At 36.9% G+C, this 23,787-nt stretch overlaps 1 protein-coding gene across 1 annotated transcript in view; it reads right to left on the bottom strand.

The window, feature by feature from the left end:
* Positions 1 to 23,787, bottom strand: part of KDM4C (lysine (K)-specific demethylase 4C) — a 271,840-nt gene that overhangs the window by 189,007 nt on the left and 59,046 nt on the right. The window contains exon 8 of the mRNA XM_010586055.1: positions 20,626 to 20,763. Within this exon, the coding sequence (XP_010584357.1) occupies positions 20,626 to 20,763 (138 nt within the window). The remainder of the gene's footprint in view (positions 1 to 20,625; positions 20,764 to 23,787) is intronic.

The raw sequence follows: 23,787 nt of genomic DNA, 5'->3' as shown, positions 1-23,787 counted from the left end.
TTTTATATTGCAGTGAAGTAGTGTGCTGAATGGTTGTTTCAGTGATTAAACAATACTGAAAGTCAATTTCACAATTACAGTAAAGGCCATATATGAAGTGAAACACTTTTTTTTCTGGGCTGTCAGGAAGGAAAGCAAGGAAAAAAAGTCAGATGCTAAATGGGAATAATAAAGAGCAAACAACAGAATGAAAAATATTTTTTCACCAACAGACATGGAGTAACAGTTCAGATTATGACAAAGTTTCCCCCCAAAATCAGACTAAATGAAAGTCATTTGTAAGAGTGACAGGGTAACAGAATAACTATGACCACAAATTCAACCAGGATGCCAAGTATTGCTAAAAGTACCTGATAGACTATGTGCCTTTATTGTATGAGTGACCCCTAAGTGACCATTACCTTAAAAAAAAAAAAAAAATTATACTGAAAGACAAACGTCATTTTAAATAAGATATCTACTAATTCAAGTAATGTTTCTTTGGTTAATGGCTAGTGGAGTTAATGGTTTATGGAGGTAAAGGAATCACTCGACAGCCAATCTACATATCTCAATAGGCACAACACAGTTGCAGTACACTGGAGCTTGTTCATCATCATACTCAGTGACACTCCTGCAACACCTTCTGGTATTCACCAAACCACATAGGGTCCACAAAAAATTCTGAAGAATCTAAGTGGTTTCTTGGTCCAGGAAGTTCTGAACTGCTAAACTATCCATAAAACTGCACTTTATAAAGGTGTGTTCCTTCCAGGATTAAAAACAAGAATACCATTAAAACAATTTTTATTCTCACCTGTTGTAACTATAAATGATGCATTCAAGTCCAGCAAAAAACTTGTATTCATTTTTTTTGCCTATAGTAAACCATGGTAATTACCAGTAGTTTCTAAAAGCCAGCAACAAAATCCCAAGCAGTTCTACTGCAACAAATAGAAGGCTTAAAAAAAAAAAAAAAAAGGGGGAAAAAAGAAAAAGGGGGGTGGGACAAAAAAAGAAAGGAAAAAATGGAATGTCTTTTCAAAAAAATCAATTTTTTCCTCATTTCACTGTATTTAAAATTTGAAGAAATTCTGTAAGATTTACCCACTAGGGAAGCCCTCAAGAAACAGCACTTCTGTGTGTCACCTGACTTTATATTCTTTCTTCTGAAAAGCTCTTTATCAGTGTCTTTCAGAGTTTGCACAGAACAGAGTTTATCACTAGTAATTTTTATAGACATAGCCAAATAATGATGGAAATGACATGAAAAGATTTGCATTCATGTCTCTGGTCACTACAGTTATTAAAGGACTAAGATAACAAATGTGACATGAATCCCCTCTGCCTAACTCAGAGCCTTCCCTTTTTAGACTTACTGAAGCAGAGTCCATTTGCCAGACCTCTGCACACTTGCTTTATTCAGCTATGATATCTATGACCTAATATTACTGCAAAAAGTCAACAACTAATTTTCTTAAGGATGAAATTAAAGCAGTGCAAAAACTTTAAAAGTATTTAAAAAAAACCTTCATTGGCTAATTGTCAGCATTTTCATTTATAACTAGTTCTGAGAAAACAACTAAATCAATTCTAACTTGCTTTCAAAAGTCCTACAGTATCAATAAACTTCTTGTATCTTATTTCTGAAGATTCACAGTATCAACACAGTCAAAGCTGATCATCTAATTACTCCTTCAGTTTTTCAACATATATTCATGTGTTTTCAAGTATTTGCAACTGGAGACAAAACAGAATACAGACAGCAATGCAAAATAGTTTAAACATTATTTTAAGTAACCAACTAATTCATTTATAAATTATGTAGAGGGAGAAAATAAAGCAAAGCAAATCAAGGAATCTGCATTATGAATTATATTTTTAAGCGAATACGTGCAGATCATTCATGCAAAAGATCCAAATTCATTACTGTTCAATAAAAAATAGCCTTATTAATACTTGCAAAATCTCTATGGTTCATCTAGATAATACCTTAAACACAGCTTTTTGTACTTCATTTCTTGCTGTATTGTTAGTAGGACACTTAAGAAAGAGAAAAACAAATAAGTACAATTATTAGCTTACACTAATGACAGGGAGACCCACTGTGCATTACTAGGGAAGTAAGAGATGAATAAAGCTGGCAAATAAGCATGTATGCTGCTTCGCAATGCTTTTACACAACATTATTGTTAATTAATTTGAAAATGCTTAATCATACGTAAGCCTGAAAGGCAAACATAACCACATAACTACAGGCTAGGCAAACACACAAATGTGTGCCCATATAAAAAGGCACTGAAGAAACAATTTGGAAAGGAATATTCTTTTACTGTCAACTATCTTTCCAACCTATGCATACAGGCAGGAATCATAATAACTGCAGAAAGAACAGATGGGACAATTCACAGAGTTGCTTGCTGCTATGATTTTATCATGAAGAACAATAAAACCTATCAGTCATCCAATCACAAACTAAGAGGAGACACAACAACCAGAAATGAGAGACCCTGGAAAGCACATTCACCTCAGAACACAAACTGCTAAAGATTTCTGTCTAGTTTGTCAACATCCCACATAATTTTGCTTCCAGCTGTAACAGTAAGGTGTGATTAGCTCAGCACTTTTAAGCTGCTGCTCTGGTATAGAATCATAGAATCACAGAATCGTTTAGGTTGGAAAAGACCTTTAAAGTCATCAAGTCCAACCATTAACCTAACACTGCCAAGGCCACCACTAAACCATGTCCCTAAGCATGAAGTCTACATGTCTTTTAAACACCCCCAGGGATGGTGACACAACCACTTCCCTGAGCAGCCTGTTCCAAGGCTTGATAACCCTTCGGTGAAAAAAGTTTTCCTAATATCCAGTCCAAACCTCCCCTGGCTCATCTTGAGGCCATTTCCTCTCATCCTATTGCTTCCTACTTGGGAGAAGAGACTGACACCCACCTCGCTACAGCCTCCTTTCAGGCAGTTGTAGAGAGTGATAAGGTCTCCCCTTATGACAGAATGTGTGACACAATTAACATAGCACCACTATGTTACCAGTATCTGAAGTAATTACTTCTAAGAAAAAGAGACTTTTACTTAATGAGTCAACAATAGTTCAATCTTTCTAACAATTTAAGTAAACTAAGTGTTAATCAAAGTTCAAAACCTGGTGTTTGAGGCTACCACTTAGAAAGCTTTCTGTCTTGCACAAATATTTGCAAAGACCTCTGTGAACTCAGCTAGCTCCATATCTTCACTTTTCCAGTCCAGTGTTAAGGTACAGACATTTGCCAAGCTATTAGCTGTTCAGCCCTGCTTTCTGTTCAGCTTCTCTGCCCTTGAACATTTCCAGTAACCTTCACTTTACATGACTCCTCCTTCACATGCACAGATGCAGAAATAAATTGCATGTTTATCACTGCATACTTATAAATAAATGCATGTATATCACCTGTCTTGCCTCAAAATAATCTTAAACTCTCTTTTCAAACCGCTCATAATACCAACAAAGAGGGGGGCAAAAAAAAAATCAAGTAATAGCAATAAGCCTTAACACAGCATTCATGGTCTCAGTTAATACAGCAAGTCTTTCATTCTGGATTGTTTTCAACATATGTAGTACTATCAGCTGGCAACTTCCTTGCCAGAAAATTATTAAGAGGTCATCCAAGTTTGAGACTGCGTTTCAATGCAGCACAGACACCAGCTAATAGGGAAAAGCCACGGAGCAAGTTACAGGATGCACAAGGAAATAACAGGATTTTGCTGCACTTTAGTAATCATCCCAGCAGCTTCAGAAGGTAGTGCTGGCAGCCTCTGACATAGATAGAACAAAAGAAGCACCTACACCATTTTAGGACTCTATGAGCACAGATTTGCTCAGGGGAGGGGGGAGGAATCCAAATAAAATTGGATTGTTGTCCTTGTAAGAAATATTACTATGTACAACATACCTTCACAAAGGAGCGGAGGGGGACAAATTATGGCCTGATTTTGGTTTAATAAATGTATATAAGTGTTAATTAAATTAACTTGCATTTTCTTCACAGTCATTTTATGAATAGCTTTGGAAGGTAAAATAAGATTACTGAATGTTAATTAAAAATAAAAATCCAAATGAACTGCAGCAGCATAATCAATACAAATTACATTATTTAAATTAAGCAAAATTTAATTAAAGGCATTCACATGAAATTTATTCTCTTTGGATTCAAAGCTTTTCCAATTTGAACTGTTTTGTAACAATTTTATAAGCAGCACAGCAGTCAATAAAATTTCACATGATTCCAAATTAGCCATTATGTGCTAGACACATCATTTTTATGAAACAAAATACTGATTCCGTCACATGTTGGCGTTTAGTAACAAAGCCAGAGGAAGAAAAATGCACTTCACTCTCCAGGTTGATTCTGTACAAATGCACTACACTATCACTACCCATCTGATTATGGCAACACGTTACACAAAGCAACTGAACAGTTCTGTTGAACTTACCACCTCTCTCCTCTTGCAAGACAAGCACTTGGTGAGTATGCAGCAGAAAAGCTGTCTCACAGAAAACATGAATCTTCCTACAAAAAATATATGTAGCATTTCTCATAAAAGTTTCAGAGCCAGAAAGATGCGGGAGACCCATCGGTAGTCATTAACACTAAAATTCTGTCTGAAATTAAATAAAAAATTGCTTGGTCTTTAAAGATGCTGAATTATGCTAGCTGTCAATAGGACCTGAACATGCTCAGCACCTTTCAAATGTCAGAAATAAAAATGTTTAGTTAGAAGCTTGTCAAACTACAAAAAAGAAAAAAAGAAAAAAAAAATCATTCTTGCATTACAAAGTTAGCATTTAATTTAACCAGGTCAAAAATCCTACAAGAACTGGTATTTATTTCCATACTCCACCCCACACAAAGACAGGAAATTCAAAAGCATGACATTTTCTGAAAGTTTTCCTCATCTAAAAAAAAACCAAAACCCAACCCTCTGAATATATTCTAATTGTACCTGAAGTAAAGCAAAAACTTCGTAATTTTGAATATGGGATTCAATAACAACAACACTTACAACATTGAGGGGCAGCTTCTTTTAAGAAGTCTGCAAGACTGGGTCTGCAAGCTCAAGCAACTAATAAACAAGTTTGTCAACACCACAAGAGGAAAGAGGGGAAAGCCCTTCTGAAGTACTGCAGGGATGGTTTGACCACAGCCACAAAAGGACCACGTAAGATTTTACTCTTTTTCCAGGCAGAAAACCCTGTAATTCAGAAGAAAAAGTGAAGATATAACAAGAGACTGACACACTCTGAAGAATGTACAGAATATCATTCTAAGATGGTAAGCAAGAATAAAATAATATAGATCTTATAACTCTCCAGTACAAAAAAATGGAAATGCTCCCCAGGTTCTAACATCTAATAACAGTTTAAAAAAAAAAAAACAAAACCAAAAAACAACTATAACATCTGAAATGTGCGCCTCAGGGTGTTTCTGATATGTTTCCAAGCTTAAGAAACAAATATTGAGATGATTTTATTTAGGATAGATAGATAGATGCATGCACCACACTGCCAATGGGCTAACTGGTTATAAGTTTGCAGATCTGTTTCCCTCCCGCAACACATGGTGTAGTGCTCTATTTCAGAGGCCACAGATCTCCAGTACATGGTGGTAAAGACTAGAAAACTTTCTTAGGTTCTTCCTTTCAGTGATTTGGCCATCAGAACTGCTAAATTTTATTAATGAGGTTCCACCTTTTTATTCTTACAGACCCTGTTTTTGTTGGAATCAAAACAAAGTGAGGGAATTGGCAGAAATTCGGCAAAGCAAACCATCTACCTGTTCTGCTGCTAATATTGCAATTATTGTAAGTAAAGATTGTTTACTGAAATCCTCTAAGTTATAGATAGTACATAACCTCTTTATTCAGATTTACTGATTAATGCTGACTCTTTCTGATCACTTTGTAAGCAGAGGGTAAAAAAAAAATCCAAATATGCAATAATTTCCTAAAAAGACACTAGTGCTCTATACTCTTCTTTACAAAATGCCCTAAACTGGGTTTTGTGAGGTTTTTTTAACAAGATGTTCAGGATTTAGAGATCATAAACAGAAAAACTATGAAACTGTCCTGTTTTCAAAACACTATCAGCACTCAATTGAGTCATATGTCAGGGGTTGCTGATGACTGACTAGTCTACCTATATGTGCATGAAACATTTTTACACTAACGTGTGGCATTTCTTTTTTTTAAAACAGGTGATAGAGAACTGCTTGATAACAATTATTAATAAACCAATGATTTTGAAAGGAAAGAAGAATTCAATTAGAATGCTCTTGAAGCAATTTATAAACTTTAGTGACAAGTAAACCTCATATAATTTTTAACAGTTGTTGCAAAAAGCATTATGGGAAGAAAAGCCCTGTAAGCATACCTACCTGTGGTCAGAGTCCCTAACCCTTAGCTCCAAATATCAAACCTGCAGGACTGTATATGATTCAATCGGAAAACTAACTGGCTTGTCCAGAATTTGCCGTCACCTGCTTTGCCCAAAGCGAGAGAATAACTTCTACAATTTCAAGAACACTTTGTACAAGTAACAGTAGCAGAACTCTCCCCCGGTTTCCTAAATCTGGAGATTACTGTAGAAATTGCATTTTCACTTTGGGAAGGCAGCATGTGAAGGACAAAGAGGAACAGCTCTAGAGCAGCAAAAATCTTAAATAAACATATAAAAAAAGATTAAATGGACTGGATTTGACAATTACCATTTTTGTGTGATTGCACCAGCTCTCTTGAAAGCAAACAGGGTTATGGTATACCAAACACAGAATAACTTCTGGGAAGTCAACAAATCAGAGATTATCAAACAAATGAAAGAGAATTTGATGTATTTCCTATCAGAGGTGCATACCAACTGCACGCATTCTCTAAGCCCATACACATTTTAAAGCTACGTTGCCAGTAGCAGGTTTTTCTAAAAACCAGTAAGAATTTCCAAGCAATTCATTGAGTAGAGCAGCTACTTCAGCCTAACCAGGGAGCACAAGTGAAGAATCGCACAAATTCATCCAACAACTGACTTCCCCAAGATACAACACTGATTTATCTTTTCAGCCTGCACTATAAAAGGGTCAAAACCTGAAGTCAAACTTGGAAACACTTTGCTCAGTGGGGCTAGCTGCATGCGGATTAATAGTTCAATAAGGATTAGAGGGTGTAGACCTATGGAGACCCAGTAGTTATGAATAGCAATAAAAGTACACAGGGATCCATATCCAACTACTGCTTTATTAAGGCACCAGCAATTACATTTTATTTAACTATGCAGAATACATACTTTTATAACAACATGGGGGGCTCAACTGACAAATTAGTTCCTCCTTTCTTAACAAACTCAATGAAAACTTCATTTTAAAGGTGCTTTCCACAGCTTTAGAGAAGACCTCAAGAATTTTCCTCTCCAGCTCCAAACCAAAACCAACATGAGCAGATTTTAAAGGCAAAACCACCCAAATTCTCAATGTACTTCTACACTAAAAAAATGACCAATATCTGGTTATTGTACTGAAGTCCAGTCTAAAACTTAAAAATCTTGTTCTTTTACCATTTTTCCAACAAAACACTTCTAATTTTGCACCAATTAAACTATTTGACTTTTAAAACCCTACTTTGTTTTATTCAGAGTATTAAACAACACTTGAGACCACTCCTTGTAGGAGATTAAATTCATCATGCAGGCAGGTACTTCTTTGATATTAACCTGTTTGCATGCAGGTAAGAAATATTTATCCCCTATAGCCAACAGTAATCAAATTGTAAAAGAGGACTGGAATGGCAAGAACAGAAATTCTATTTGTCTCTTCCTCAGTCCCTTAAATCTCCCACTTTTCTCAGGACCACGCTTTCAGTGCCTCAGCAACCTAGGTCCATTTTTTATTCACTATTTCTTCTCTCTATATTTCACAGGTCCTCATGCCTCTTTTTCCGCAAACACTCTGCCTCCATTTTGGGTAGAGGAATATCTGAAACTGAGTTGAAGATAGTTGCTATTTTATAGATTTAGTCATACCACACAGCTCAATATTGTCTTATTATTAGCAGCTCCTCTATCTTCAGTGGAGGGTATATTCCCTATCTCAATATCTGAAATTTAGCCAAAACCACAATTTACCTGATTTAGAATAAAAATCTAAAAGTAAAATCCTATGTTATTTTTTCAGGAAATTACTTGAACATGCCAGCTTTCAGTTAAACCAGTGTTGCACCAAAGTTAACTCAGACTGTAAATGTCGGTATCACATCAAGCAAAAAGAAAATGCTCTTCCTCTTACTCCCTGCAAACTCTAGCACATGATGTTTTTAATCTTTTGCTTATTATCTCTTTGCAGCTATATTCCATGCAGGGTGTCCCATTTCAACACTTACATTTTTTATTGTTTGTTACCATTTACTGTCATCCTGATGTCGCAACTGCTAAAAATGTAACCAATTATTTCTTTTTAGAATCACACAATATTTTTTCCAAAGTCTGACATTTGTCTTAATGCTGTTACTATTTCTTTCACAGTTTCTTTCATAACAAAAGCATTTTAGTAATTCCACCACCTCCAACTAACTTGCTTTATAATCACAGATACAATACCTAGTTCTATGATGTGCAGACTTGGAGTCAGGTATCTTTGTTTGTTTCTCTGCCTTTCTTGAGGATTTTCTAGCACTGGTTAGACTTGCCTCGCTGAAGTAAACATCAGTCTCTTTTCTCTAGCCAGCATGAAACTTGTATAAAATACAGTAACCTTGAGAGCCATCCCTTACCCTTTTGTCCACTTTGACTGACTGAAAACACTCTTCCTCCTGCACCCAGCAAGCTCTAGCACACTACTTCTTTATCCTTTATCATCCCTTTGCAACTATAGTCGCACCTTAGAGGGAATTGGAGGTGAAGTGAGAACAGATATGAGACTCACTTAATTAAACAGGCTAAGGCAGCACTCTTTACAGCTTCTAAATACACGGAATATTTTCAGCAAAACTTCAACAAAACACAAAGCCACATCTAATTAGATATCTCACCTACACAAAAAAGGAAATGTAACTATGACAACTTTTCCTCTTTTCTTTTCTAAAGTTTCCATTGTCAGGGATCATATATAAATTTTAGGTTTTATTTAATCAGAATTATCTGTGAAGACTTTTCCCCAAATGTTTTATATCTAGACTCCCTCAGGTCCCACTACCCACTCTGTTCACAGAACATCAAGAGCATCACCTAGGACACTGTTTCTTATTACATTGTAATTTTAATTCCAGCATTAAAACTCCTTTAAAACTGCTTAGTTCAAATATTTCAATCATACCTACATCTACAGTACCTAGAAACCAACAAGTCACCTGATTTACAATAAAGTACTAGAATTATTTTTGACTTCAAACAATTTGCCAAGGAATTACCTAACAGCCCGTTTCATAGATGTTCAATAGACTTACTGAATGCCACCTATACAGATTTTTTCCTAAAATCTTGTCCAGCCTCAGATTCTAAGAAAGATTCTTATATCCTGATTAACAAATTAAAGACTGATACACAGAGCCATGTTTATCAACACCTCGTCATCATCTACATAAAAAAGGGAGAAGAACATAGAAAAGGGGATTTGGGGAGATTTCTTGATGGTATCTTTCCTCTTTTAGAGTAAATTTTTCAGTCTGTCTCTTGATTCATTGGAAACATTTTTTTTTTAAAAAAAGGCATAAAAAAGAAACAAAACAAAATTGCAGTACCTGAACTAAATTTCTCCTCTATGTATATCACAGATTTATCCGCACAGCACTCATAATAATGCACCAAAATACACCGACCTCTCTATCTTTCTTACATACTGTGATTGTTCTCGACATAGTTTTGAAAGGCCATCAAAACACAGCATTTACTGTCCTATATGAAGGTATTCAGAAGAAGTAACTGAAATTACGTAACTGGAATAGGTTGGAAAAACCAGACATAAGCACAATGACACCAAGATAAAATAAGTTTTTATTTCTCATTCAGATGTTTGCTGGATATTTTAAACTCAACTGCCCCCTAGAAATAAACAGTGTTCCAGCTCCCTAGAGCAATCCATCTTTTTATATATAGATACATATATATATAAATTTGCAACAGAAACTTCAGGTGAAAAATTGTCCCCCAGAATCCCAAGCACATGTGATGTCACATGGCAAAGGCAAGATGAGCTGGTTTTGTTGTCAAGATCTAGAAGTTAGTTATTGATCTGACAAGGCTGCTGAATATATGAGACCGTATCACATACAGAGAAAAAATACAGTGTCTTACCTGAATTTATTTGGTTATATGTTTATGCACTTACAAAAGAATGAATAACTTATTTCACTCTAAGAATGCATGCAGGATCTTGTAATGAACCATACAGAAGTGCACTTTATCTAAAACATCAATACGTATTTTCCTTTGGTGTTAATATTGTAACTGAGTTAAGACGTGATGTTTTGGGTTTGTGTGGCAGGGTTTTGGTAGCAGGGGAGGTGCTGCAGGGGTGGCTCCTGCAAGAAGCTGCTAGAAGCTTCCTGGCTCCAAGTCGGACCCACCTCTGGCCAAGGCCGAGCCCATCAGTGATGGTGGTAGTGCCTCCGGGAGAACAGATTTAAGAGGGGGAACCTGCAGCAGAGAGTGAAGCATAATGTGAGAGAAACCCCTGTGCAGACACCAAGATCAGTGAGGAAGGTGGGGGAGGAGGTGCGCCAGAGGAGGGGATGACCCTGAACCCCGTGGTGAGACTGCAGGCTGTCCCCCGCCAGCCCATGGAGGGGAGCAGGGAAGCAGGTGCCCACCTGAAGCCCCTGGAAGAGCACACATTGGCACAGGGGGTTGCCCCTGAAGATGGCCGTGACTCCATGGGAAAGCCCGCACTGGAGCAGTCTGTGCCTGAAGGACTGCAGCCCATGGAAAGGACCCATGCCGGAGAAGTTCATGAAGGACTGCAGCCCATGGGAGGGACCCCACGCTGGTGCAGGGGAAGAGTGAGGAGTCCTCCCCCTGAGGAGGAAGGAGCAACAGAGACAACGTGTGATGAACTGACCCCAACCCCCATTCCCCATCCCCCTGTGCTTCTGGGGGGAGGAGGTAGAGATATTGGGAGTAAAGTTGAGCCTGGGAAGAACGGAGGGATGGGGGGAAGGTGTTCTAAGGTTTGGGTTTACTTCTCACTATTTTTTATTTCATTGGTAGTAAATTAAATTGATTTTGGTTTTGCCCCAAGTTGAGTCTGTCTTTCACCCATGACCATAACCAGTGAGTGATCCCTCCCTCTTCTTGTCTTGACCCACAAGCTTTTCTTTATGTTTTCTCCTCTTCCCACCAGAGCCAGGGTGGGGACAGTGAGCGAGCGGCTTCATGGTGCTTTGTTACCGGCTGGGCTTAAACCAGGACAGGTGACTATACATACCCTCAAGAGAAAGATGACACCTTCAAGGGGATTGATTCTACCTTTTCTCCCAACAACTTGAAAGTGGTTAATGCTTCAGGCAGAAAGACAAACCTTAAACACTGAGTACAACCACACTGCCACCAAGGTCTTAATTCAACTTTTTTTGCTATAAAACATTTCAGAAAATTATTTCAAAATATACTTCAAAATTACTTTTTGTAAAGCATAGCAATATGTTTTATTGTGGGTTTTATCTAAAATCAAAACAGTACAAGTCATACAGTTCATTTAAGATCCTTTTCAAGAATTTTAAACCTTAAGACTTTTTAATCTAGTAGCATATAAACTAGAGTCCTACTCACTCAAGTAAGAAGCACAGTGGGGACACTAAACCTACAGCTGAGGCATATTCCCACATTCGGCTCCTGTTTCACGTATCTGCCAGGCTACATAATTTATTTTCCCTGGTGTAGTTACCTCAGGATGTGGGTATATCATTTATTCTTCCTCATTCATACAAGCCTTCTCTACTGCTCAGACTAGGTCAAGGATTTTGAATTGTGTATTTATATTTACAGTGTTTTCTTTCAGATGAAGGAAGGAAATAAGCCATGTGTGTTTCAAATCTATGACGCTGCTATTCAATCTTTCCACAGACTCTCAGAAAAACAGAGAGAAAATTCCAGGTATGTGCTTATCTCCACAGTATTTTTGGCCTGAGCCAAACTAGTGAGTCTAGTACCAACTTCAGGAGTGATTCATCTCCAGTAGAGGCGAATCCTGTAGAAGGACCCAGTAGAAGATACATAGGTTAACTGAATGAAAACCATCTTCATACAAATCTTCATCTCTAGAGAAGGAAGGAAAAAGAAGAAAAAAAAGAAAAAAAAAAGAAAAAAAAAAGAAAAAAAACCACCACACACCAACAAAAACAAACCAAACCACACCAGAAAAAACCCCAAACCAAAACCAGAAACACTTGAGTTCAAGACGATGTCAGAGACCAACAGATACTGCATGGAAGAACACCAACAGAATGGTTTCTAGTATTCTGAGACCATACTTCCTTCTGCTGGCAGCAATTTACTGTGAAATCCGTGAAACAGAAGCATATCTCACTCTTCCAGCACCAGTCAACCTGGAGGACATTGTTTATCACCAATACCTAGCACTATAATTACCTGCTACAACTGCGGAGACATGAACTCTCTGATGGTTCAAACGTAGAGTCAAAATGGTTGCAAAATAATAAGACGATGACAGGAGAAGCAGAAGAAAGAAAAAGAAGCAGAAGAAGTTGGGGGAGGGCTTGGTTTATGAGAAGAAAGGTTGGGGGGTGGTGTTTTTAAGGGAACTGAACCCTAACACTTAAGCCATCTTTTTGCTTATTGGCATAGGTCAACTCCTAGTGTCAAAATACAAAATATTCTAGCAAGGCTAGAGAACTGAATTCCTCTTAGAGTAGTGGAATGCAGTCAATTTTTAGGACAAGTTTAACTTATGCAAATGGTATAAATAAGAGAACACAATGATGGATGGCTCGCTTCAATTGCCTGGGCATGCACTGACACCTGAAACACTTTCTGGTATCCGTGACATCTGCCTGAGCTCCAAATATTCCACTGGATTCATGGAGATTGGTACTCTTCTGGCTAGACAAAGCAAGGCAAAATATCTCAAGCTATCTCAAATGGTGTGGAGACACCTGTGTTTCAAGAGCTGATTCAAGCCCAGAGAGCCTATTTTGTGAAACTCAAATTTATGAAAATAATTTCTTGGTTAAAATTCTTCTTTCTTGAAAAACCTGGAATGAAAGTAATCTCTCTTTACAGGCTGTGACATTAATATATGGACAGAAAGGTACCTAATGACGATAGTTTTTCCTCAGTATATCAAGGATAATTATAATCTGCTTTCTGATAAAAAGTAAGGAAAGACAAACTGTATTGATTTACTCAAAATTTCATATAAATGATCTTCTGAAAAGGCAATTTTATTGTAAATTATTGACTTTTCCTATGAAAAAGTTTGATGAAAGCTCCTCTAAAACAAAAACTTCTAAACAACCACCAAGTATGCAACTTGGTACATTTATTATTTTGATAAATGGAACTTCTATAATGTCACTTAGGAAAAAAAAAATCAAAGGAAAATTAGATTCCATCATTTCTACTCACTCACAGTTGCCAGAATGTACTCCAACATTTAAAATCTTATTTTAAGGAATTCTCCTCTCCTTACTTATTCAAAATGGCATTTAAAAAAAAAATAAAAATCTGATAGTAGTGGTTTCATATTTATTTAATAAAACAGTGCAGCTTGCATGAGAGCCCTGAGCCAGAAACACGCATGCATAACCTTAGTCACACATACTGTAGTATCACACACAAAAAAGTTAGGCTACATAGAGATGGAAAAGATTCATTAGAATCCACACTGAACTTCAGAACCACAGAATACACTAGTCACAGGTAACAACCATACTTGCACATAGCGTAGCACAGACTGTGAAAACATAAAAACACAATCATATGAAGTTTCAGATTATGAACTTGCAACCAGCTGCTCTACCAAAATGGGAAGGTAAAAAAAACAATAGAAAATAATCCTCTTTTGCATTTACAGGTAAAAATATTGTGATTATTACTATTCCTTCCTACTCCTAAAACGATTACAATTCTGAATTCAAGATGTCACAGTACTAGAAGTCTAGAAGTGTACAAGTTAGTGCCCACTGGGAGACTGACAATCTCCCCATTACAGGAAGAGATTTTAGAGTGGGAAATTTTAATAGCTGCTGTTCTCAGGAAATGCTGAGTTTGTGATGTAAGATACAAACAGGGGCAGTAGATTATGGCAGTAAGATGGGCAAAAATAAAAGATAAGGAACAGATCAAGATAAAAGAAATACAGAAAAAATAAAAGAGAACATTCCATGACAACTATAAATCTGAGAGTGGCACTATAATTATGAAGTGAAACATCAAACTGCAGAATGCACCGGATTTCTTCTGAAGTGGTGTACTAACATCAGGACCAGAAATGAAAAGCATGTCTGGTTCCTGAATCCTTGTAAGATTTCATTAGCAGCCAAGTCAATAATATAAGGTAGCTAATTATGACTTCCAGACAGTAAAAACATTAGTTTTTACAGCTTGAATGATGCTGGTATCATTGCAGACTGGTATCAAATGTATCAACATGCAGTGTTTAAAAAAAAAGTATCTTTGACCGCAGTACCTCATTCAAACCAATAAAAGAGACTGATACAAGAATAACTCATGAGTTTATGTGCATAACTATTTCTGACATTCAGTACTTAAACACTGCTGTAGAAGTAGCAAGATAATTTTTAAGTCTAGGCCTTTAAATCACTTACCCACATTTAAAAAAAAAAAAAAAGGTACATAGAAGTAGAAATTTTATTTTTGTTTTCAAACAGAGATCTAATATTTTATTGTACAAAAGCAACCTAAACATAATCCTTATTGAAAAAAAGTATTACCTCAATAAATTATAAGAGGTGGAAATGTGCTTTTGTGCCGTAAGTATAATTTCTTCTCTGATAAAATTATTTGTCAGACATACTGTCTCTCAACATAAATTTTCTAATAAATATGTTGTTTGGATAGCATAAGCTAGACATGGCTATCCGCAAGACAATGACTCTCTTTTGCCCAAACAAATCAGGATACTAAATAACTTTTCTTCCCTTTGAAACAGTTACAACTGCTTGAGGCTGCTGCAGCACAAAAACAAAATATCTTCACAAAGGTCTTGAAACAGTCAAGCTGAAAATCTAAGCCAAAGTTTCATTTAACAGCCTGTCAATTTTTTGATGTGAAGCTAATGAATGCAGTGGCAAACAAATCCATCAAACCTAACATCAAAACAACTGCACTTCATCCCACCAAAGTGAAAAATACAACCTGCAGGCCAGCACTTTGATCTAACCTATCCACAGAAAACATGTTGCTAAGCAGCTACCACTGAAGAATGCATGAGTAATTACTGACTTAATTTTATGAAAGAGAGCAATAATACTTAAGTAGCCTGAATTTCAAGTAGAAAAGGTTGATAGGCTTCTTTCCTAATGTTCTGCATTTCAGCTAAACAACAAAAACCTTTCCAGCACCAGCATCTGAAAACAAATCACGTCTTAAAAGGATCTGCAATACAAAAGAATCATTATAATGACTAGTAAAATCACCTAGTGTGACTCTATCCCTGATAGAAGGCAGTAAAATTTACATACATTTATACTGAGTGAAAGTCACCAAGTGGTGCCACAAAACAGACACAGTGAGCAACAAGAGCAGTATTCAGAAATCCCAGTGCTTTCCCTGAAAGCTTTTGAAAGTATGGCTATTGATTTGGGCAAGGGGTAACAGAGTTGTGAGAGACCCTGACACGAGGATTTGGAAAAGAAATAGACAGGGAAATGTGGGGATTTGAACAGTAACAAGAGAAAAATGGAAGGAAAGAAACTAAAATAATCACCACTGCATAAGGAAGAACTAGAGAGCCCTGACCAAACCTGCTCACATCACCAATCTCCTGGACATGTCCTACACAGGACCTCCATCTCAACCCAATTCTCTGTTCTGTGAACTACCTTCTCCTATCAAGCTTAGGTGGGACCATGCAGTCCAGAAGCTCTATACAAGGACAAAGGATGTGCTTTTTAGGGGGATTTCCTGTAATTAGGAACTCATTTGCCAATATCTAAGTTTTTCACACATTTACAAAATAGCAGCAAGGGAAAAAAGGAATTCCAAGAAAGAAAGAAAAAAAAAAATTGCCTGTACAGAAAAGCACAGGATCTTATTCAAAATTTAATTCTGTTTCCGGTTCTCAGTATCAAATTAGAGTGCATAAAGTTTATCGATCCTATCCACTGGAGCTCAAATTTGGACAGGTGAAAATCATGACTGAGAACCCCAGTTTGGGCACCTGTGAGAGGTCTTGCACTGTAACCCTTGTATGAGGTCAACACTGGCATTCATTAGAAATAAAAATTACAACAGACAAAAATATAAAATTAATAAATATAGATGATCCACAGATTTGGGGGTGAGGGCAGAGGGTCTCCCACCCTGCAGCTAATAAGCAATAGGAATACAAGATTTTTCTCAGACTAGAGATGTGTCTTTTACCCAATTGCTTCAGAAGGATCTTCATTTTACTAGACATACAAGAATTATGTGTAAATATTTCTGTTCACCAATTCTAATAACTAAACATCACCCCTTGTTCAGCACAGAAGTTATCTACTCAGCACAAATCAAAGTAGATACCTATAAAACATACAAGCTAATTGCCACTTGTTCATCAGCTTTACCACCAGTAACAAAATGCACTGGGGTAAGGAAACTCAAAATGCACTTCATGAAGCTACACATTTCCAGCCTACTCAAATAAATGTAGCTCCATTTAGAAAATGGCAAAAACCACAGAAGCCTGAAGAAATATCCTCTCCACCCCTATTTTGTACCATTTAATTTTTTTCAAAAATAAACAACATTCAAGAAATTAAAGTTATAGGATGATGATGATGATTGAGAATATCTAAAGCTTAGAGTGCCTCTCATCCTCACAGAACGTAACAAACACAACTAAAGTACTTGTGAGCTGAGCACTACCTACCTTTGATTCTCTAAGTCCCACCATTACCATACACCAGCACTTCACCAACATCCCTCTGCACCACCCCCATTTGCCAAGCAACTTCAGGACAGCATGACTGGTTTGTTCCTTTCACCAGTATCTCCTATTTCTCTTCCTCTGTGTTCTTGCCGGTGGAAAAAGACAGCAAAAACTATACCACTTGTCCCCTGGAATTGGGGGACTTTTAGTACATCTGTTATTTCTCCATTTCTGCTTTTATTTTTTTAAATCTACTTTTTACTTCTGCTTAATCCTGTCCAGCTTAATTCTGTCCAAAAGTGAGAACACGCCTCAAAGCAGCAGCCAAGTTGTAGGAAAGAGCACACTGGAGATGCCACCTGGTATTACTTTTTGTATGTCCCTTTTCCACCCCGAGTGGAAGTCTTACACAAACTCTAGAAAACAAGCTGGAGTGTACATCCCTGCTCCCAGAGTTCTACTACTACAGGTAGTTAGGGTACACATAGTAAAACCAAGATCACACGTTTAGCATTTTTAAAGACAGAAAATAATTTTTGGAGTTTGCATCCATAGTCTCTGATTAACCAAAGTTTCTGAGGGTCTAAATGATCTCTGATTTAACATTTGCAATCAATTTCACAGAATCTTTAACACCACCTCATTTCATGCAGGAACGGAGTATCGTCACACAGCCGAAATATTTACTTTAACGGAAATTTTCGCATGATTTTTTTTTTCTCTGAAATTAATGAAGAATGAATATTGTCTGTACTTCAGGGTTTTTTCTTTTTCTAAGACAGAAATACAGCTGTAAGCAATTAGAAACTATTCTGTAACAATAAAAGTGTTCCTGTAGGAAGACAAATAATCAGTCATCAGTATACAATATTCTCTAAGAGAATACAGCAGCGAACTGACCTAGATATTGCTGCATTTTGCTGATGCAGGCAATTTCTGCAGTACAATACAGGGGAACTAGGGGATCCAAAACATTTTTTTCAATTAAAATTCTTGTACATACCACATAAAGAAAGAAAAGACAAGTCAAACACAACATCAGTACTCTGAAGAATGACAAATGGGAATGCAAGGTTGTGTGGCGGGTTTTTGTTGGTTTGTGGTTTTTTTTAAAGAAAGTTACCAGAGCTGCAAATAAAACTTACTAAAATATCAGTACTCTCAGCACATGGACTTCTTACCTTTTTAATTAATACTTCCAGAAAGTTTCCTGAGGTTGTGATAAAACTAATCATGGCTATCCTCATGTTTTTCTAGAGAAACACCATAATCAAGAAACAGAGTACCCAATTTGTAGTAACTCCATAATTTGTCTGTGCTTTCGACATGTCATATAATTACAATTTAAAAACAGATAACCAGTTATAATGCTTTCTCTGTTTGACTTTTGTTTACCGTAGTTGTACGACATAAACAAATACAAGTACTATGAAGAATTATTTCACCACCTTTCCATTAGTTCTTCTCTTACACATTTCCATTTTAAAAAAATATTTTAAAATTCTACTGTTACCACTTCCTAGCATGTTCTTTTTCATTGAAAAAGAGAAGAAAAATGAACTTTAATTCTCATTCTTGTGGTAGTAAGTAATAAAAAATGAGCAAGTAACATGAAGTACTCTGACCATTTGCCAGAGAAACTGGAGTTCACATTTGACAATGGTATCTAAAATTTCCCTATAGAGGAAGACTAGTAATTATTGCTTCAGCTGCCACTCTGAAACTTTCAGACATTTAAATTTAACTGCTGACACCACAGAACTACTTTAATTTTGTATACTATATATGCACAATACTGCTGCTACATGCAGTAACCACAGAGCGCAGAATTCTGTGTCCTAATATGATCAAGTTTTACCCATGTGCTAGAGAAGTTTGACTAAATAAAACTGTACTGAGAGTGTATATACCAAGACTTCCTAGCTAAAAATTCAGAATTTCAGAAGAACTTATGGAGTGGTGTAAAGGAATGAAATTTCATTAGCTTTAAAAAATTATCTTCTAACTCCGCTGAATTTAAACACGACATTAAGTTTACAGTATAACACAATAACTGAGAGGCATGCTGGAGGCATAAAACATTTAGTACTTTGTACTGGGGCAGCTGCACACTAAATGGTAGACTGTTTTTTTTTTAAAACATAAGAAATATGAAGCCTCTACACTGAAAGCGATGTAGCTGGAGGTCACTACCTCATATTTGCTACATCCAAAGATAAAGCTTGCCATTCTTGAAGTTCAGCTGAATCAATTTTAGAGCTGCAGCACATTTGTATCTTAAAATCCAGGACAGTTTTACCTGCCACTACTAGCTCATATGTGTCCATGCCCATATTCCTCTCAACTTTGTTTCACTGTACTATCTATTCCAAACTATCAAATACATAATTTTTTTTAATGAACTTTACAGTCAACACCGTATCTGTTGACTGTTAAAACCACATCTTTACCATTAATGACCAGCCTGAGCATGTTAGATACATACTGATGTTTTCAATACTTTCACTATTGTTAGTGCATGCATACAGAACACCTGAAAAAAAAATATTTATGAACTTTTTCCCTTTGAAGCATATTCAATCTCATTAACGATAATAATCAATAGTGCCTAGAATCATAAATTTCCACTATTTGGGAACTTTCTCATGATGGTCTTCAAGCCCAAGTATTTAATGAGCGTTCACTATCATTACTTAATTGTTAAACCTGCACATCTGATTTTGCCCTTTATTCCATGTCATCTTATTAGCTAATACATTAAGCAAATAACTATTGAAAAGGGTTTTTTCAATAACAAACACAGCAACGCAGAAAATGCCTCTGAATTAAACATTTTGGGAAGCATACTAACCAAAGCATATATAAACCATAATTCTGAGAAAAATCACAGAATATTGAAAACAGTAACAAACTTCTGCTGAACAAATTGTACTTTCTTGATTTTGTGTATTTACTCAAATGCTGTACATGAAAAGAAGCAAAAAATGTATGCCACATAACAAAAATTTCAGACTAAATTTCTTCAGTAAAACACAACTCATTTTAAAACCAGAAAATATCTACTCTGAGTTCACAGTTCCCTTATTATCTTGTACTACAAGATATCTGATGACATTAAAAATGAGAAAAGTTGAACCTGTTTCTTTAAACTTTGTTTAAAGTTTAATTATTTATGTTTCTTTCCAGCTATGAAAATTCCTAGTTTAAATAAAGTACTTTCACGAACAGTAGAGCTTAGAGGAGGTTTAAGAGCAGAAGTGAGTTGTCTTTCACATATACTAACCTCAGTATATGTAGCTTCAACTTAAAAATATCCATAAATAGAACTCGTTTTGAAGAACAATATGTACATTAACCTGCAAACAAAACTCACTGCTGAGAAGAATACACATTGCTGGAAGTATAATACCCACTACAAAAAGAACAACTATAAGTAAAATTTCAATGGCAGTATAATGTACTATCTGATTTAATAGCTCTCCCTTTCTCATCTGCTTCCATAGATCCTCACTAAGAAACAGGAAACACTTCCTTACGCATCAGTTTTCTGCAATATGACTTACCAATTTTGCTGCTTTTCCATAATCAATCCATCGGATGGTGGCGAAGTTTGTTGACTCTGCACAGTTAAAACCATGGTTAAATCCTGCATGGTATCCATATGGGAAAGTGATCATAAATTCTCCTGCCTCTTGTGTAACCTATAGCATAAAAACAAAAAAAAAACCTCAAAGTGAACCACATTACACAAGCAGTTCTGTTCCTGAAACAATGAAAACTGTATTTGCCTTTGCAACTACCTAGAAAGAAAGAATTTTTTCACCTTGCACACAGTTGCAATTTAATGCAAGCAGAAATAGTATACTTGAGACAATGTTGTTTACTATAAAATTCATAGCTACATGTATTACTTTAAACATTCAGAAAGTAGTTTCAAAAAAGCTAACCTTGGAGGACAGGTTCACTGGTAATAAAATGTGGAAGTATGGGGAACTAGAAAAGACAGTGCAAAGAATATATCAATTTTCCTGAATGGAAGCAGGCTGGACCAAAATACCCACAATTATCATCCCTAAACACTAGTACAAATTAACTGTTGAAGAAATTATTCTGTCCACCACCCTGAAGATGTTTCTTTAGAATAGCACAAGACCTTTTCTTGGAAAGACTGAAGAGAGATCTTATTCGCACTCTTCTCTCCCATACTCACTCATTTCAAAAACTATGATTTGAAGACCTGTGACTGAGGGCCTGATTTGCCTTTTAAGTTACTTAACTATTGAAGATCAAGCATAAAGTAGGAGAAACTCTAAGTTAATGGGCCTTAGCAGTTAAAGAAACCAACGTTGTTCATCCCAAAGGAAAACACTGGATACATTTGGATCCCCTCAGGCAGTAACTTTAAATAATTTTAGATAGGAAAGCAGGAAGAAGAATTAACAATTGCCCTGCACCAATCCTTCAGCCTTACAGCTGTGGCGGTGTGTCCCTCTTACCCACCCAACCAGTGGTGGTTGTGATGGCTGCAACCAGCTTAATGTGGACTTTGGGGAGATGGATGGCAACACAGCAGCCAAGGGCTGTCTTGCACAGTGACCCAGATGTCCTGCTGGTATGCGAATATTACTATAAGTCAAAAATCTTACTCCACAAATAGTGGACAGCCCAGGGTCTGCTGAGCTCTCCTGCACAGCAGCACACTGCATGCCAGGATGTCCCCTTGAGTAGGGATGCCTCTCAAGTTTACTCCTCGAGGCTGGGAGTATCCATATCGCATCAGATACTGGGTAAATGAACTGGGAATAAGCAGCACTGAAACTCTGTAATCTTAGCTAAGTGATATAAAGGATTCATCGTGCATATATAATCCTTTAGATAAAAACAGTTGACCAAGTCTGGGACTAAAGTCTGGATCCCACCACACCTAGACTCCTCTCTGAAAAGGAGTTTAGAATGCAAGGAGATCCTCTCTGAACCTCATGACTCAATGGGAGGGTCTCCCTAACAGTTTTGCCTGACCCAGTCCTTGTAAGACACTGTGTTGATTTGCTGACTCGACATCGCTGCTGCTTCGACATCCTGTTGTTGTAGGGGAGTACGCACAAGATGTCCCCGAAGAAAGCCACCACATAAATGGGTGGACTTTTCGGAGAAATGGTGGGGACTGGAACAATAAAAGAACTGCGTACTCCCCTCTCGCTGGAGAGTGAAAAACCTGGACTTGGAAGACACCTGAAGGACTGTAACATCTGGATCAGAAGGAGAGGCACCTGACTGTGAGCTGAGGAACCCGATCCTCCATCACCGGCGTCGGAACCGACTCCGCGGGACGTTGCTGGCTTCGTGGTGGTGGTAACTAGTCTTGCTACCTCTCGTCCGTTCTCTTGCTTAGGTCTGCCTCTTTTCCTTCTTCCTCACTTTGTTCTATTGCAGTTATTGGTTGTTGTAGGAAATAAAAGTTGTAAGGTTGTACAGCATTTGACCTCATTTGTGTCTTAATCTCGCTCTCAGGATCATTTAACAACCCTCCCTGATACTGGGTCGGGACAGTCCTCTATGCAGTAAATACTTATGTGTACCTTGCCATTGAATCTTGTTAAACTACTGTCGCATTTACCATTGAACTTTGTTCACTCACTGTTTTATATCAATAAAATATATTGCTGCTTCTCTCTTGCAAGTGAAGAGCATCGCTCTCCTGTGACAATAGTGACTAACACCAAGGGGATTCTTGCATTGCAAATGCCACACAAAAGGTCTCAATGTAAAGCCATTAAAACATTACATTACAAATTTTAATCTGCCCTTGTCATTTCTGTCTTTCTCTTTAAGCACAATTTAAGAGAGCAGAAGGACTCTCATACTATTGATAACAAGAATTCCAAATACCTAAAGGACAAAGGGCCTGGAAGGAGATTCTCAAAGAGGAAAAGCTTGACTACAGTTAAGCTCTGACATTGCTTTAGAGAAGGAGCAAGGGTAGTTCCAAAGGACTGCTCTGTTCTTTACAAGTACAGTGAAAAGCAACCAAAAGAAAAGTGTGCTGAGGCCACTGACTCAACAAGAAGTTATAGAAAGCAGAAGAAAAGAAAAACAAAAACAAAACAAACAACTAAAAAAAACCCTGCCACAGTAATTATATTTTGTACAGCCAAAAAGAAACTGAATTCCTAGTAGTTATAAAAGAGATATCAGATATAAAAGGCTTCTAAAGTAAATTACAAAAAGAAGTGGGGTAAGGTAAACAAATCACTGGTCAGGATATTCTCCTTCATGAGAGAAATCCCATCTTCCTATACTTGGATGAACTGCTGCTCTCCTCTGGACATAAAGAAAAGGAGAGACAGCACTTCTTGTCAGTCACTAATATTCTCTCCATTCAGAGACAGCTTAAAGTCAAACTCTTGAAGTCAAACCACCAAAGACTGTATCAAGGACAGGCTAGTCAGAGACTAAAAATGGCACATTGACTTCTGAGCTATCTGATAAGAGTTAATCAATGAACTAGAAGATTCAGAAGAGTTAAAAGAGATTCCTCATACTCTTTTTGATATGCCTTTTTGCACGAAACGCACATCAGACAGCAGGCCCACTAAAAAGCAAACAGATCCATTTCAATGATGCAAATAATCTGAGCAATGACTGATGACTGTTCAACAGGATGCATTTGCTGATTACAAGAAAATAAGTAGACTTCTTAGAGATTAAATAGGCTGTTTCCATTC

This window comes from Haliaeetus leucocephalus, unplaced genomic scaffold (genome assembly GCF_000737465.1).
Source record: "Haliaeetus leucocephalus isolate CR32 unplaced genomic scaffold, Haliaeetus_leucocephalus-4.0 Scaffold139, whole genome shotgun sequence".
In the NCBI taxonomy this organism is placed as follows: Eukaryota; Metazoa; Chordata; class Aves; order Accipitriformes; family Accipitridae; genus Haliaeetus; species Haliaeetus leucocephalus.
The sequence above is the reverse complement of the archived record's forward strand: the minus strand, read 5'-3'. Positions and strand labels throughout refer to the sequence as shown.